The sequence below is a fragment of the Corylus avellana genome, chromosome 3, assembly GCF_965113065.1.
Source record: "Corylus avellana chromosome 3, dhCorAvel1.hap1.2, whole genome shotgun sequence".
Taxonomy (NCBI): domain Eukaryota; kingdom Viridiplantae; phylum Streptophyta; class Magnoliopsida; order Fagales; family Betulaceae; genus Corylus; species Corylus avellana.
Genome location: NC_142492.1, coordinates 13,852,641 through 13,866,859, shown reverse-complemented (window position 1 = coordinate 13,866,859; position 14,219 = coordinate 13,852,641). Strand labels below are relative to the sequence as shown.

General features: G+C 38.1%; 1 protein-coding gene across 1 annotated transcript; it reads left to right on the top strand.

The window, feature by feature from the left end:
- The first annotated feature begins 11,835 nt into the window (after positions 1–11,835).
- Positions 11,836–13,840, top strand: LOC148586830 (uncharacterized). The gene is made up of 7 exons (XM_088514355.1): positions 11,836–12,100; positions 12,222–12,463; positions 12,559–12,810; positions 12,921–13,013; positions 13,089–13,193; positions 13,300–13,652; positions 13,753–13,840. Exons 1-7 carry the CDS (start codon positions 11,848–11,850, stop codon positions 13,799–13,801), a joined length of 1,347 nt encoding a protein of 448 aa, XP_088370481.1. The 5' UTR covers positions 11,836–11,847; the 3' UTR covers positions 13,802–13,840.
- The last annotated feature ends 379 nt before the right edge of the window (positions 13,841–14,219 follow it).

Genomic DNA, 14,219 nt, shown 5'->3' with positions numbered 1-14,219 from the left:
TTTGGTTAGTTGTTACATATGGACTAATTTGAAGAGTTAATTCTCATTTCATAATTCATATTAAATTTTACAGATCTAATAGTGTATATATATTATATGATGAATATATTGATACCTTATGGAAAGATTTTACACTGTTAAATATAACAAAATAAAATCTAAACCGTAAAATAATTCATCTCAGTTTTAAGTGAAAATATATTGATACCTTGCAATTCAAAAACCATCTATGATGTGCAAATACGGGGTCATTCCCATAAGAAAACACAAAAGCAAGTCAAAAGAAACAAAACTAAAGACAAATAAAAAGATTAACTTAAAACATACTAAACAAAATAAAAAGGGTAAACTATGGGGTGCCTCCCATGAGCGCTAAGTTTAATGTCTTCAGCCAGACGATAGTCCCTGCTTACTGTTGTCTAGAAGATGATGCTCCTGCAGATGGTGGTGGCAACCGGTTGACAATGGACTGCATCAATTCTTCTAAGGCGCCTAGGCGTTTGTCCATTGATTCGTAATTTTTCCGAGCCTCCTTTCTTTGGCCAGCCAACTCTCTCCGAAGGCCCGCTATTTCTTCACTAACTGAGCGGTTTCGTGCTTCACGAAAAATTCTCGGGGCCTCCTCCTCAGCTGCCTCTGAATCAACTATTGGTTCATCTTCGGCCATTGGCTCGGCCTCATACTCTTCCGCAGCAGCTGCTGGTGCTGGAGCTACCTGGGGCATGTGGGAGAGGCTCTTGTTCCATTGGCGAATGCCAAATATGGGAGTAGTAGTGACTGGTTCATCAGCTGCGGTACCCTTGACGCCTTTCTTCCGGAGGATGTAGGAGATTAAGTATGGGAAAGGCAACCCCCATGAATGTGTGGACCCCGCTCCTCCAACGTGCACCCCATTCCAAAATTTGTAAATTTGCCTCCAAATTATGTCGGGAATGGAGTACCAAGCACCTTTATGGAAGGCGTAGAGTGCTTGAAGAAATTGATCCCGCCTCTGACTTTTGTGCCCCAAGGGAAACGCATTACGGTGTAATACGGAGTCCACAAACCAAAGCCGTTGAGGTAGCTTTGATCGGCTGGCGGCATTATGGTGGGCATCGGCATACATCCCTTCGCACATGTCGTCAATAATTTCCGCCACGTAGAAGCTGTCCGGTTGGTCAGCAAGTTGTGCGGCTTCTGGAGGTTGCTCATCATTGCATTGAAGGGCAGCAGCAATGTCGGCCCGTGTTATGTCAATAGCTTTGCCTTGCACTTTCGAAGAGAGGGCAGCTATGTTCCTGCAGTCATGATATAGGTGGACATAAAACTCGATCACCAATTTTCTGTAAGCAGTGGGGGTGACCGGCTTGAAAAGCTTCTTTAGCCCCCGTCGCTTGAACTCGGCGACCGCCCATTGAGTCCCCTCAAGATTTTCAAAGTCTTCGCGAATGGCGAAAGTGGTCTCAAATAGCAGCTCCCGTTCCTCAAAAGTGGGCGGGGGAGAAGTGGCTCGGGTATCAGACCCTCGGGAGGACGAAGCTCGAGTTCTTGGCATGATGAGCGTGATTGGGGACTTTTGTCGAACACCTGGCGTGCACTAGAGATAGGCAAAATTGCAAAACAACACAACTTCGCTCAAAACCCCCTGCAAAAACATCCAAACCCAACCACAACAAAGCAATGTGGGTGGATGAACACCCACAATTGCAGAAATATGAGAAAAAAAAAAATCTCGTGAAGGTGCTCGTGGTTGGGGTGTTGATGGGAATGGGGAATGGGGTGTAAAGTACTAGAGGTGGTGAAAACGTACCTGGTATGGTTGCCGGAGAAGACAACCGTGTGGTGGTTGTGTGGTAGAAGTGATTGGCAATGGTGGACGAATTAGTTGTGCCGGAGGTGCGTGGACCAAGCGTTGGAGAGGTGTACGGCGCAGTGGGGAGAAGGAAATTTTTGTGGGGGTGGGGGGAAAGTGACCTAAAATAGGTCACGTGGTGTGCTGTCCGAGTGCGATCGATCGCACACCTAGTGCGATCGATCGCACTTGGCCAAGGATCCGCGTGTTTGATTCTGTGATTGCGATCGATCGCACACCTAGTGCGATCGATCGCACTTGGCCAAGGATCCGCGTGTTTGATTCTGTGATTGCGATCGATCTCACCCAATGTGCGATCGATCGCAATCACAGAATCACCATACATACATACATATATATATATATTTATATTTTATGCAATTATTATTTTTTTTAATTTTTATTGCATAATGTACAACAACTTCGATTATGATATGATCAAATGTGAGATCAAACTTGAAACAATTGAAATTGAATGTTTGATTAGACATCCAATTGGTCCAACCTAGTGCATTCGTAAGATCGATCGTGATAACATCAAATAATCGAACAAAATTCAAACAAATTAAATGTTCGATCGAACATTTAATTGAACTCTAAGCATTTTCTATTATATTAGTGCATTACTTAAATTGATCGGGATACAATCAATAAAACTTGACATGATTAAATGATCGATCAAACATCCGGTCGATCCTAATGAATTAGTTCGATTGATCGCGATATGATTAAATGATCGATCAAACATCCGGTCGATCCTAATGAATTAGTTCGATTGATCGCGATATGATTAAATGATCGATCAAACATCCGGTCGATCCTAATGAATTAGTTCGATTGATCGCGATATGATTAAATGATCGATCAAACATCCGGTCGATCCTAATGAATTAGTTCGATTGATCGCGATATGATTAAATGATCGATCAAACATCCGGTCGATCCTAATGAATTAGTTCGATTGATCGCGATATGATTAAATGATCGATCAAACATCCGGTCGATCCTAATGAATTAGTTCGATTGATCGCACGGATATCCTATTAGTGTTATAATTTATTTACTTCATTTTTGATCTATCAAACATCCGATCCGATCGATCCTAATAAACATACAAATTAGTGTCATATTTATTTACTTCATTTTTTATTCTTTTTCACTTCTCTCATTCTATAATTCTAGTGCAATTTTTTCTTTTCTTTTTGAATTTCCCTTTATTGACAAATCAGGGCATCTGTCTCCAACACTAATCTAATATTCAACTGTCCACGTATCAGGCCATTTTTTTATTTTTTTTTTAACAAAAATTTAAAAACAATAACAAAATATCTCAATATATAAAATACTAAAACCTTAATTTTATATTATATTACAACCAAAGCAAAAAAATAAAACACACACACACACATTTTAAAAAATATTAAAATTTAGAGCATCTCCAGTAGTATTTTTAAACTAGCTTTTTAGTTAAATTTAGCTATTTTGTTAACTTTTCTTGCTCCAATAGACACTGTAAAATAGAAGATTTTCCTATTACTGCTACAATGAACTTTCAAGAGCATCTTCAGCAGTAAGATGTATTCTACCTAGTCAAAGCACAATTCTATATTTTAGCTACTAATTTTTTAATACCAACTCCATATTCTTTATTTTATTAAATATTATTTTTTAATCTTTTTTTTTTTTTTTTTTATTCGGGATTGCTTTTGCATCATCTTGTAAATTGCAATAGAATTGATTCACGTAGGATATCCGTGTGTTATTTTTATTAAATGTTTTTTGGAAGAAATAATAAATAATTAATCATTGTAGTTTACCTAAATTACAAATTTCTTCATATCGTATTAAAGTAACCGTACATTTGATTTTACTTTGTTAAAAGAATAGGGGTATTATAAAAATATAACAAAATAAGTAGACTTTTTGATACAATTTGATAGTTTGACAGGCTACTGTAGTTATTTATATTTTTTTCTTTTTTTTTTTTGTAAATAAAATACCCCAAATATTTAGTTGCACAAAAAAGTTTACCAATAGCTTTTTTGTGAACTAAATTTTGCTGAACTAAAAGTGGTATCTGTCTAAAATTTTGCTGAACTAAAAGAATTTCAGAATTGTCTGAAAGTGGCGGGGGTTCTAAAATTTTGGGCACTGTTTATTGTCTGAAGACCTCCCGCGCGCCACTTTTAGTTCCCCACTCTCACGCTAGCTGTCTCTCACTCTCACTCTCACTCTCACGCTGTCTCTCAATCTCACTCTCTCACTCTCTCGAGCTCACTCTCACTCTCTCCCTCCCTCTCTCTCGAGCTCTCTCTCTCTCTCACTCACTCCACGCAAGTTTCTCTCTCTCCGGCAGCTGTTTCCGGCGCACCTCTCTCACTGCCAGCTCTCACTCCAGTGTTCATCAACTCTCTTGTAGCTCTCTCAGGTATGAGTTTCTCCTAAACCCTTGCAAACCTTAAATGCCTCTCAATCACTCAATAATATCCATGAATTGTGATTTGAAGAAATGGGTAAAGAAAAGGAGCAAGAATGGGTAAAGAAAGTTATCACAATTCTTATAAATTCACACTCTAATAGCTCAAGAATGGGTTAATAATGAATTAGTTTCACAATATTTCTTTACCCATTCTCAAATGAATTAGTTTCACAATATTGCTTCATTTATCATGAAATTGCTTGTAAATGCAAACTCTAATAGCTCAAGAATGGGTAAATAATGAATTAGTTTCACAATATTGCTTCATTTCTCATGAAATTGCTTGTAAATTCAAACTCTAATAGAGGTTCTAGATGGTACGTTTGATTGTCTACTTGTTGCTTTTTACACCATCTTATATTGCTTCATTTCTCATGAACCTCTATATACATTTAATTGGAAGATAGATAGTGGACTATTGGACTTATAGTGGTTGGTTGGTTGATTGTGATAATTTGCACAAATGTTGTGAGATCTTGGATGTTATTTCGTGCTTAAAATTTGAAATTATTGATATTCATTGATGTAAAAAATTATTGATAATTTACTTAAGAAATACAATTTTCATTTCATTTAGGCTAACTTGGTAGTGTTCATCAACCAATAAATCCTTGGTAACAAAGAAACGAAAATTAAGGATCGATGGAAATGTCATATCAACTTGGTGGGATGAGAGTGTAGTTTTAGTATTTCTTAAGTAAATAATATTAATAAACTTTTACAACTCACAAAGATGAAGCAGAAACTTTAAAGCGGCCAACTTATATCAATGTTAGATGACCTTTCATTTAAAAATTGGATGTTAGATGACCTTTCATTTATTGGGCATATATGTTAGATGACCTTTCATTTAGAAAATTAAAAAAAAAATCACTTAAATGAAGCTTTTTTTTTTGTATAAGCTCCTCTGCTACCTCCATTGCCTTTTAGAAATTAGGTGGGTTCGTTTATCTCAACTTATAGAATGTTGTGACAAATTGATGTTTCATATCACAAGTAGAAAATAAAGAATAAAATAAGTTCATAAAACATACTAAGATTTACATTATTCGTCTTAACAAACTTATATTCATGGACGAAAATAATAAGAAACTTAAAAGAGTTGTATATCCCTACGAGAATTTTGAAGGCAGTCAAAAGAATCACAAAAGGAAAAAAGCAAAGTTACTACTTGGGTATTAGAGGACCCTTTAATCTTTATGTACCATGAGAGAGTCCAATTCCCCCCTTTTCTCATTACACAAACAGTCTTTATGTGGCTTTGATCCTTATACACTAGACATGCCCCAACATCATCTTTTTCTTATCTTTCCCCAATAGAAAGATTCTATCTCTCTCTCTCTCTCTCTCTAGGGTTTGAATCACAAGCCAAACAGGGAGCCACCATGGTGTGCATGTGAAGTTATCACTAGGGATCTTGGTCACCCCTCCTGTTACCTGAGCAAATTACAAAAAGGGTTTGCTTTTCCTATTTTGAAAGATTTGAGTTTAAGATATTACTTTCCACCCTTTTATATATTGGGGAAATTAAGAAGAATCATGACAAGCGTTCGATTGAGTTTTGGGATGTAGCTAGTGGCTACAATCTCCTATCCAGATTGCAGTCCATAGCTATTGTGAGAGGCCCCTAATACCCAATAAATGAAAGGCAATGGAGGTAGCAGAGGAGCTTAGGGCCAAGGCCAAGCAGGAATTGGATGGCTTTGAGAAGTATGGTGAGAGTGTGGTACCTCTTTACAGCTTTGTGGATTATGCTGCTGGTAGAGGTTTTAGTGTTGGTGGTGCAAGTTAATGGATAGAATTATGGCCAATGATTCTGGTTTAGATGAGGAGTCCAAGAGCTTTGTGGTAGCTCTTGGAGAAACGATACTATCGGAATTGCATAGGAGAGAGAGGCTCAAAAGCGGGATCTACGAAAGCATTCTATTTTAGGCAATTGTTTGCTTGAAGAGGACTCAACAATTCTTAAGAGCACACCATACTCTATGTCCTTAGCTGATGTTGGATTAAGTCCCATGATTTCTTTTTCGTATGAGTATGTTTTTTTTTTTTTTTTTCTAAAGTGTTAACTAAACCGGAGGAAATGGAATTGGATCAAATTAATCTTTGCAATTTTTCTCTTCTCAAACACATCTGTTAGATGACCTTTGATTATATATTTATTTTTCTCTTCTCAAACACATCAAATAATTGAACTGGATTTTGATTAATTTTATGAAATTAATCTTTTGTATAAATAAAGGTTATTGCATATATGTTAGATGACCTTTCATTTAGAAATCATGGCCCTAATATGCATTACAACTTCTTCTTCTTCTTGTTTTCTTCCCTAATCAATACGATTAAAATTCAAAAATAAGGTCCTCTATTTGTGTATAAGGTCCTCTATGTCTGGTGTATAAGGTCCTCTATTTGTGTCCACAGAAGCAGGAAGATGTTCTGCAAACGCCTATCTGCGATCGATCGCATCAGGCCTGCGATCGATCGCAGGGTACTCTGTTTCTCAGTTTCAGCTTCTGATCCTGCGATCGATCCTGCGATCGATCGCAGCATCAGTAGGTTCCTCACATTGGGTGTCCGATCCTGCGATCGATCCTGCGATCGATCCTGCGATCGATCGCAGCATCAGTAGGTTCCTCACATTGGGTGTCTGATACTGCGATCGATCCTGCGATCGATCGCAGCATCAGTAGGTTCCTCACATTGGGTGTCTGGTACTGCGATCGATCCTGCGATCGATCGCAGCATCAGTAGGTTCCTCACATTGGGTGTCTGGTACTGCGATCGATCGCAGGATCGATCGCAGCATCAGTAGGTTCCTCACATTGGGTGTCTGGTACTGCGATCGATCATGCGATCGATCGCAGTTTGCTCTGATTCCGATTAGTTAAGTTTAATGGATTAAAGTAAAGTTTAATGGATTAATGGATTAAAGTAAAGTAAAGTTTATTGGAACTTTGCTCATGTAATTGCTAATATTAGGCTTTAAAATTAGGGTTAAATACGAAAGTGGCCCATGTGTTTTTGAGTTTTTAAAAATGGTAAAATTACGTTGTGTTATGTGTACTATCTCCGCATAATCATTTCCCGACAATAATCAAATACTTCCAAATCAATTTTTCATCTTGTCCCTAGCTCCACATGGATGGGTTTCTTTCACACCTAACCCATCCTCGTTGCCCTAGCATTGCCATTCTTCCCATATTTAGTCAATTTAATCTTACAAATCAAATATTATATTTGTGGACTTATGTTGACTCCACATAAATCAATGGTGGACTACATAAGTCTAATGGTTGATCTCTTGAGTGTGTAAGAGAATATAAGCCAAATATCAAAAACTTATTGACCGCTAACATTTCTCTAAAAAATGTAAAACTGTCATTGAGCTAAACTAGTAAATAAATTACAAATAGAAATTTGTTCTAAACTAGTAACCCACTTCTAGAATATTTTGTTAGGTAACATCGCATTGAGCTAGCATCATTTCGTATATATTTGTTCTAAACTAGTAACCCACTTCTAGAATTCTCTCATTACTCATGCTCCTTTTAAACTTTCCCTCTCTTAATATTTGAGAACAGACCTCCCATTTAATTCTATTAATTCAATTCTTAAGAATCTGATCTTCTAATTCCCTTGTGTGCGTACATGTACGTAACGAATAACCTTTAATAGGGACATCAATATGGATAGGAGTTGGATGCGGGAAAGTACGCGATGTTCAGAGCGATTTCAAAAAGGTGTGGAAGAATTCATGGGAATGGCAGTTAAATCAGTTGATTCACGTGATATGACAAAGTGTCCATGCCGTGATTGTGCAAATCGATATTATTCTCATATTAGCGAGGTGAAGGGTCACTTGTATATGAATGGATTTACTCCGACATACACTAGATGGATATTTCACGGGGAAGATCATTTTAGGGAAAACACTTCTACAAACATGCACACACATACAAGTGAAATGATGGAGGAGGTTGATGCAGTTGAAGAATTGTTAGACGATGTATGTATGGGGACATTTGTTGATGCTAACATCGGAGAATCCTCTACTTCACAGGGCCCCACAACTGATAATCACGAACAAACAAGCTCCTTCTACCAATTTTGGGAAGATGGTTTACGAGAACTTTATCCAGGCTGCAAGAAATTTACACGAATTGCTTTTATACTGAAGATGCTTCATATAAAGGCGTTCTGCAACATGAGTAACAAGGCGTTTGATATGATGATTGACTTGATAAAGACGGCCCTCCCAGATGGAGAGACATTGCCACGCTCGTATAGAGAAGCAATACAGTTTAGGCGACACTTGGGATTCGGTTACGATAAGATACACGCATGCAAGAATGGTTGTGTGCTTTTTTGGAAAGAACATGCAGACAAAGTGGTATGCCCAAAGTGCAACAATTCAAGATGGATTGATGGCAAAGGCAGAAAAAGTAATATTCCTCAAAAGGTCTTACGGTATTTCCCAATAAAATCGAGGTTACAACGGTTGTTTATGACAAAAGAAATGGCCAAGGAAATGCGGTGGCACAAAGAAGGTCGAGAAGATGATGGCAATACTCTCAGACACCCCGCCGATTCTATTGTATGGAAAGAGTTTGATAAAAGACATGAGTGGTTTGCAAGTGATTCCCGCAACGTGCGGCTTGGCTTAGCAAGTGATGGTTTCAACCCATATGGTAATATGAGTACAACATATAGCATATGGGCAGTAATGTTAACGGTGTACAATCTCCCTCCGTGGATGTGTATGAAGAGTCCAAATTTGATGTTGCCCCTTATTATCCCAGGGCCTTCAGATCCTGGAAAGAATATTGATGTATATTTGCGGCCATTGGTTGATGACTTGAAAGATTTATGGAATGAAGGCATACGCGTGTACGATGCATCAAAGAAAGAGACATTTCAATTGCATGCGACATTACTATGGACTATAAATGATTTTCCTGCATATGGAAAATTATCTGGGTGGTCTACAATTGGAAAGCTTGCATGTCCAGTATGTAATAAGGATACATCGTTCAGGTATTTGAAGTATGGGCATAAGGTGTGCTTCATGTGTCATCGTCGGTGGCTTCCTCAAGAGCATCCATGGCGCAAAAGAGGAGATTTGTTCGATGGTACAGAGGAGCATAGATTGCAACCTGAAGAATTGTCTGAAAGTCAATTGTTGAAACAGCTAAGAGATGCTGAGGGTTTGCAATTTCGAAAAACAAGCGGGAGAAAGAGAAAGAACACAGATGTTGTGTTGAATTGGAAGAAGAGAAGTATTTTCTTTGAGTTGCCTTACTGGTCAAGCTTGAAACTACGTCATAATTTAGATGTAATGCATATTGAGAAGAACATATGTGAAAGTATCTTAGGTACGTTGATGAATATCGATGGGAAGACCAAGGACACAGTCAAGGCACGAAGAGATTTACAGTTGATGGGTATACGTAAAGAATTGCATGTGCAGCCAAATGGTGAAACTTATAGGATGCCACTTGCGAAGTACACCTTGACAAGAGATGAGAAGAAGAGTTTATGTGAGTGGTTGAAAGGTGTTAAATTTCCTGACGGGTATGCATCTAACATTGGTCGATGTGTGAACAAGCTTCCTGGTAAAATTTCGGGTATGAAAAGCCACGATTGTCATGTCTTCTTACAGCGCTTGCTTCCTGTTGCAATTCGAAATTTCTCTACGTCGGAAATACGAACAACATTGACCGAGTTCAGTACATTTTTTACGCAGTTATGTGCACGGACGTTGAAAGTTGATATCCTAAAACAAATGAAAGTCGACATTGTAACAATTTTATGCAAAATGGAAAAAATATTTCCGCCAGCTTTTTTTGATGTTATGATCCATCTAGCACTTCATTTACCTCGGGAGGCCGAGCTTGCTGGTCCCGTACAAAACCGTTGGATGTATCCGTTCGAAAGAGAACTTGGAAGATATAAGAAGTGGACGCGTAACAAAGCGCGTCCAGAGGGGTCTATTGTCGAGTGTTACTTAGCTGAGGAGAGCTTGACCTTCTGTTCCAGGTACCTTCGGGGGATTGAGACAAGATGGAACCGTGAACGGAGAAATGTTGACGTTGATGTTGTAGAATTGAGCCAGCGCTTGGATGTGTTCTCCCAACGAGTTCGGCCGTTAGGAGCAGCTAAATTAGTAACACTGGATGCTAATGATTTTGCTAGGGCACGATGGTATGTGCTTACCAATTGTAACGAAACGGCCTCATATTTGGAGTAAGTTTAGTAATGGCCTTTGTGTTTTACTTGTTACGACATGTTATAATTGTAGGGTTGATGATCATTTACCAATACGTTTATTTTTCATGCAGTGAACATTATAATATGATCAAAAGAGAAGGCGGCCGTGACATTGATAAAAAGCATGAAGCTAACTTTGAACGTTGGTTCCATAAACGTTTATACAATAGTGGGCGTACTGCAGCCAATGACTCAAAACACTTATATGATCTTGCATGTGGGCCTGATCGTCATGTTCATTCGTATAGAGGTTGCATCGTGAATGGGGTTAGGTATCACACAAAAGAATGTGCAGAAACTCGTACTACTCAGAACAGTGGTGTTTCTGTTTCAGGTGAGGACGAAACCTCAATAACGGAGTATTATGGTGAGTTAAAAAATATTCTAGAGTTACGTTACCCTGGCCAAAATCTCGTGTACTTGTTTGAGTGTGATTGGTGGGACACTGGGAGTGCAACAGGAGTACGAATGGACCAAGGCTTCACGATTGTGAATACTTCTCGTAAATGGTGTGAATCCGACCCGTTCATCTTAGCATGTCAAGCTTCGCAAGTGTTTTACTTGGATGATCCCAAATTGGGTGGTAATTGGAAAGTGGTGCAGAAGTGGATCAATAGAGACATCTATGATATTCCAACAGTACAAAAGGGAGATAATACAGAAGATGACCAAAGACTCAGTGATGACGTATACCAGGAAGGTGAATGTGTTGGGGGTAATATGGTCTTTGTTGATGAAGCGAATGTTGAAGCCTCCACTCAATTACGTAGAGATGATGCGACAATAGCAATTGACGAATTATATATTCAACTTGATGCAAGCATGTTTGCCAACGATAACTTGCCAGACGAGGACCATTATACAAACTTTGATGAGGAAGAGGAGTTATGTAGCGACAACGATATAGACTCTGAACACGAAGAGGACTCTGAACACGAAGAGGACTCTGAACACGAACAATCATCTTCAAGTAACAGTGCTACAGATTCTGAATATGAATCTGATGATGAAATGTGTTGAACACATAAGCTCAAATTTGGTGTAAGTACAAAGTGTATTAGCATATTTAATGAAATTGATGCTCTCTCTCTCTCTCTCTCTATATATATATATATATATATATATATATATATTGTGGTGTTTTTATTTTTATTTTTTACTAGCATGATTATTGTATGTTTGTCAAAAATATTGAACATGCTATATGGTTATAAATTGACTAATATAATTTTGTGGTTTTTGACTTGTTAGCAGATTGATCATAACAATGACAACAACAGGACGCAAACGTGTTCCAGCAGCACGAGGCCGAGGCCGAGGCCAAGGTCAAGGCCGGGGCCTTATTGACGAGCATGAGAGTCCGACTCTCAATTCTGGGTTTGGTGATACAGATATGCATGTGTCGCCCTCGCCCCCCCTCCTCCTCGAGTCAGTGGATGGGCATCCTTCGCATGAGTCTAATAATCCTATTCACTCAGTGGCAGGATTGGATTCACAGGGAGCCGCCCCTACTGCATCTTGTAAGTTCATGAATTTTATATTTATGAACTGTTATTTTTGTATTATTTTGGTTTGTTATAGACATTTGACAATATACTTTTCCAAATATAACTTACTACGTTACCATGTTTTGCATAACAGCTACCACGTCTGTCAGAAGTGTAAGGGGTAAGGCCAAGTGTAAGAAGTTGAGTGACCATGTACTTAAGCATGGTCCCGTAGTGCTAAACATCCCAAATAGACACCGGGCACCTGTAGGCGAGAATGCATCATGGTTTGCAAGCAAGATTGGGGAGATTATTCGTAACATGTGCGAACTCCATCACGGTGAATGGAAAAAGGTCCCAGCTGAAGAAAAGAGCAAGTTGTTGTTTCATGTTCAGGTATGAATATCAATGTAATGTTTAATAATATGTTTCGTATGGAAAATTAATGTGACACATTTTTTACCATTGTTTTCTTATCTATTATGTATCAGTCAAACTTCGCACTGAATATGGAACGATACGAGCACATCAAAGCTGTTGAAAATAAATTGGGTCGTGCATATGCTAGGCTTCGTTCGAACTTGTATAGGGATCATTACAAGAAATATTTTGACGGCATTGATAAAGACGATGATGAGGGGATTGCCAGGGCTAAGGCTATTGGGAGGGAAAACGTGCCAGCAGGGTATGGTCCTCAACAGTGGAACCTAATATGTGACTCATTTGATGACGGTAAATGGAAGGTAAATATATATTATTATACTGATTAGAATATTCAAATTGATATAATTTGCATGCACTTGAGGACATTTTATGAATAATTGTGTTTTTTTTTTCTTTCCAAATTTCATAGAAAAAGTCTGAACGAAATACCCTAAACAGAAGCAAATTGGAAACAAATCACACAGCTGGGACTTGTTCATTTGTCAATGTCATTTACAAAAAGGTAAGTATCTCGTACCATAATTTAATGAAAGTAACGTTATTTAGTGTAAACTTTGATTATATGTATTATGTGTAGGAACAAGAAACAAAAGTGAAGCCTAATCCTGTTGAACTGTATGAGGTTACCCATACAAGAAAAAAGGATAAACAGTTTGTGAACGACAAATGCAAAAGTCTATATGTAAGTAATTGTTTACGCTCCGATCATTAAGTTGATTAGTGAAGAACATGAATAGTAAACTTGCATGAAGTATATGTTAAACTAAGGCCAACTATGACTTGTGCAGCTTCAAATGCAAGAATTAACAACCAGTGAGGGCTTAGAGGAAGGCAATGTGGAGGGAACAAGTGTGGATGACCGAATGCAAGAAATAGTCACACAAGTACTAGGGGGCCGACGAACTGGGCACGTTAGAGGAATGGGATGCGGTCTTATTCCTACCCCTTTAAGAACTTCATCTCAAGCGTTCACCCAGTTCGACAACCACGATGAGTGTAGGAAAAGACAAGAAGATACTCAAAGCGAGCTTCAACAGACTAGAATTGAACTTCATCAGTACAGAGAGAATTTGCAAGCCAACGTTGAGGAAACGAACAAATTAAAAGCCACTGTTGAGTTCTTAATGTCACGTATTGGAGGGTTAGTGAAACTTTACCTATGCATTAATTTTACAAAAACACACATACTAAGTAATCGTTAAAAAGCTTATTGATCATTATATGAAATTTTATTCTATTAGGTCTGGAGGGAGCTTGCTTGGAGGTGCATCAAGTGAAGCCAACAATTGAGGGAGCTTTGGAATAACTTTATTTAGGATGTACTCTTTGATAGCATGTATTTGTGATATATTTTTTGATACTATGTATTTGGATAGTTGTTGGTACTTTCTATTTGCTAATGTGTATTTGACTATTTGTTGATCGTGATCTGTTTGGTAATGTATATCTGTTGGTACTTTTTATTTGGTTTATATTATATTAAGATATTCGCAAAATTTTTGGTTCAACAACTTTTGAGTTAGTAAATCTCCCTTGACATGGTTATCAAGGTTAAAGAACTTTGAGTAAACAATGCAAGGGAGTAATAATATCTTTCTAAATTTTATTTTTAAGTGTATGCAGGATGACAAGAGTACAAGAAAGTTAAACCGCCCAAGCAGGTTCTCGCTTTAATATATTTCATGAAGAAACACATTTTTAGTATCTC